This window comes from Cicer arietinum, chromosome 7 (assembly GCF_000331145.2).
Source record: "Cicer arietinum cultivar CDC Frontier isolate Library 1 chromosome 7, Cicar.CDCFrontier_v2.0, whole genome shotgun sequence".
Taxonomy (NCBI): domain Eukaryota; kingdom Viridiplantae; phylum Streptophyta; class Magnoliopsida; order Fabales; family Fabaceae; genus Cicer; species Cicer arietinum.
The window spans coordinates 5,861,070-5,863,028 of NC_021166.2; the positions used below are offsets into that span (position 1 = coordinate 5,861,070).

A 1,959-nucleotide genomic window follows, 5' to 3' on the forward strand; every position below is an offset into this window, starting at 1 on the left:
TTCAGCAGGGAAACCTAATCCTCTGTGAGAAGTGTCACCCAAAACAAAATCACCATAACTGTAAGTATATTGCACATCGGTGATCTTTGAAGGAGGTGTGTGGTCTATATCAGCAATATTATGATTCTGCTGGGAATCCACCAAAGCAAAAGGTTGGAGCAGCTGATTTAAATTACTATCTTCATGCTTGTTCCCAGTCCTAAAACGCGAGACGTCCTGGCATATACCGATAAATGCAAGTTACTTTGAAGCAACTATGGACATATCATAGCTTATTTGGTCTCTACTAAATTAAACACATTTTTAATTTTTAATCAGAGACATCCAATGAAACTAAGCTGATGGATAAGTTCAAAGATAAACAATTTAACTTTCAATGTTTTAGATTTTCGGATAAATATCTTCCTCCAGGATATTAATGAGCATTAGTAAATGCACTCGCAAAATAGTGAGTAGACATATTGGTCAAACTTCATAGCATTGCCACAAACAATTTATGTTGTTTCCTTGTGAGTAAGAATCTTTCACTAACATTACATGATCTATCTAATTTATTGTTGAAATTTTAATTAATAATCTTAAATGAAAAATTCATGTTCACCTAGCAGCAACCTATGGAGTATGGACACAATTATAATTGTAGTTGCTTGATGGAAAATTTCAGCAAGGCAACCACAGTTTCAGGATTTTCCTTTTAGACAATTTAAAGTTTAAACTCTTCAGATCATCAAAATCCGAAGCTTAAACTCGGTTTTCCTAAATCTTCCATTTGGATAAAGTAAACAACAAAAAAGATGCATAAAGTGAAAATCTTTGTTAGGCATAGAAACCTGAACGTTAGGTGAAGAATAATTGAATCCAATAGTAGTCCCTGAAGATTTTGCAAATCCAGTTTTAGAACCAGAGGCTTCTGCTCTACGTACACTACCAGATTTGTTATTGGAGCTGACATTTCTACCTGCAATCAAATTGCACAAGAAAATCCAAAACAAATCATATAAGAACACAAATTGAAAAATAAAAATAAACAGGTCCTGTTTGGTTGATCAGAAATATAGATAACTTGAGGAATCAAATCTTCGTGAAATAAAATCATTAGCCTTGATATCAGAAATCGTAATTCAAAGTAAACTAAATTGAATATCTAATTTTGATTGAGAAAAAATAACTCCATTTTTGCCTCAAATTTCTGAGCAACCAAACAGAGAGAGATAGAGAGAGAGAACCTGAATTGCGGTTAGAGGAGGAAGGACTCCAATCAGATAAGAAACCTCCTTCGACAAAAAGTGCTTCTCTGACAACTGAACCTCTTTTGCGAGTTTTAGGGTTTCCACTACCGCTTCCGCTGTTGGTGGATCTTCCTCTACCTCTACCTCTTCCTCTTCTACTTCCACCGCCCATGTTTGCTTCGAGTATTAGATGAAGAACAATCACATGAAGTTCGTTATTGGTGCGTGCGTATCAATGGCGGTGTTGATGGATGCAGTAACCAAAAGGACAAGATGAAACGTGGGGCCCACACAATGTGATATACGGGTCGATCCGAATCACGAGGATATTCCCCGTCGATCCGAATCCTTACATCGCGTCCCATAGTTGGGTCCAATTTTTTGGCCCAATTAATTAAATAGAAAAATGAGAAAATTTTACTCCTTACCCCCAATTATACTCCTACCCCAAATTTTATTCAAACCACCTATATTTTACCAAAGATTTATCAACAGGCAATCATCACTAAAGATTTCTAAAACTGTTGAAAATATTCGATAAATTTAATTCGAGTTTTTAAAAATACAAAAAATAAAATAAAATTGCTAGAACACATTTAGAATTTATAAAGACAAAATGGTCTTTCATTTTTCACTAAAAAATAAGCCACGATAACTCTGAATTTTTAGAGGGTTTATGGAGTAGAGATATAAATGAGAAGTAGTAATTTTTTTTAAAAAATGAGAGCAA

General features: G+C 34.4%; 1 protein-coding gene across 1 annotated transcript in view; it reads right to left on the bottom strand.

Moving 5' to 3' along the window:
- The window catches only part of LOC101505169 (uncharacterized), a 6,843-nt gene extending 5,325 nt beyond the window's left edge, over positions 1-1,518 (bottom strand). Inside the window, exons 1-3 of the mRNA XM_073363333.1 lie at positions 1,227-1,518; positions 831-958; positions 1-216 (exon numbers count right to left, since the gene is read on the bottom strand). Coding sequence (XP_073219434.1) covers positions 1-216; positions 831-958; positions 1,227-1,401 — 519 coding nt within the window. The 5' untranslated portion in view covers positions 1,402-1,518. The remainder of the gene's footprint in view (positions 217-830; positions 959-1,226) is intronic.
- Positions 1,519-1,959: the final 441 nt, after the last annotated feature.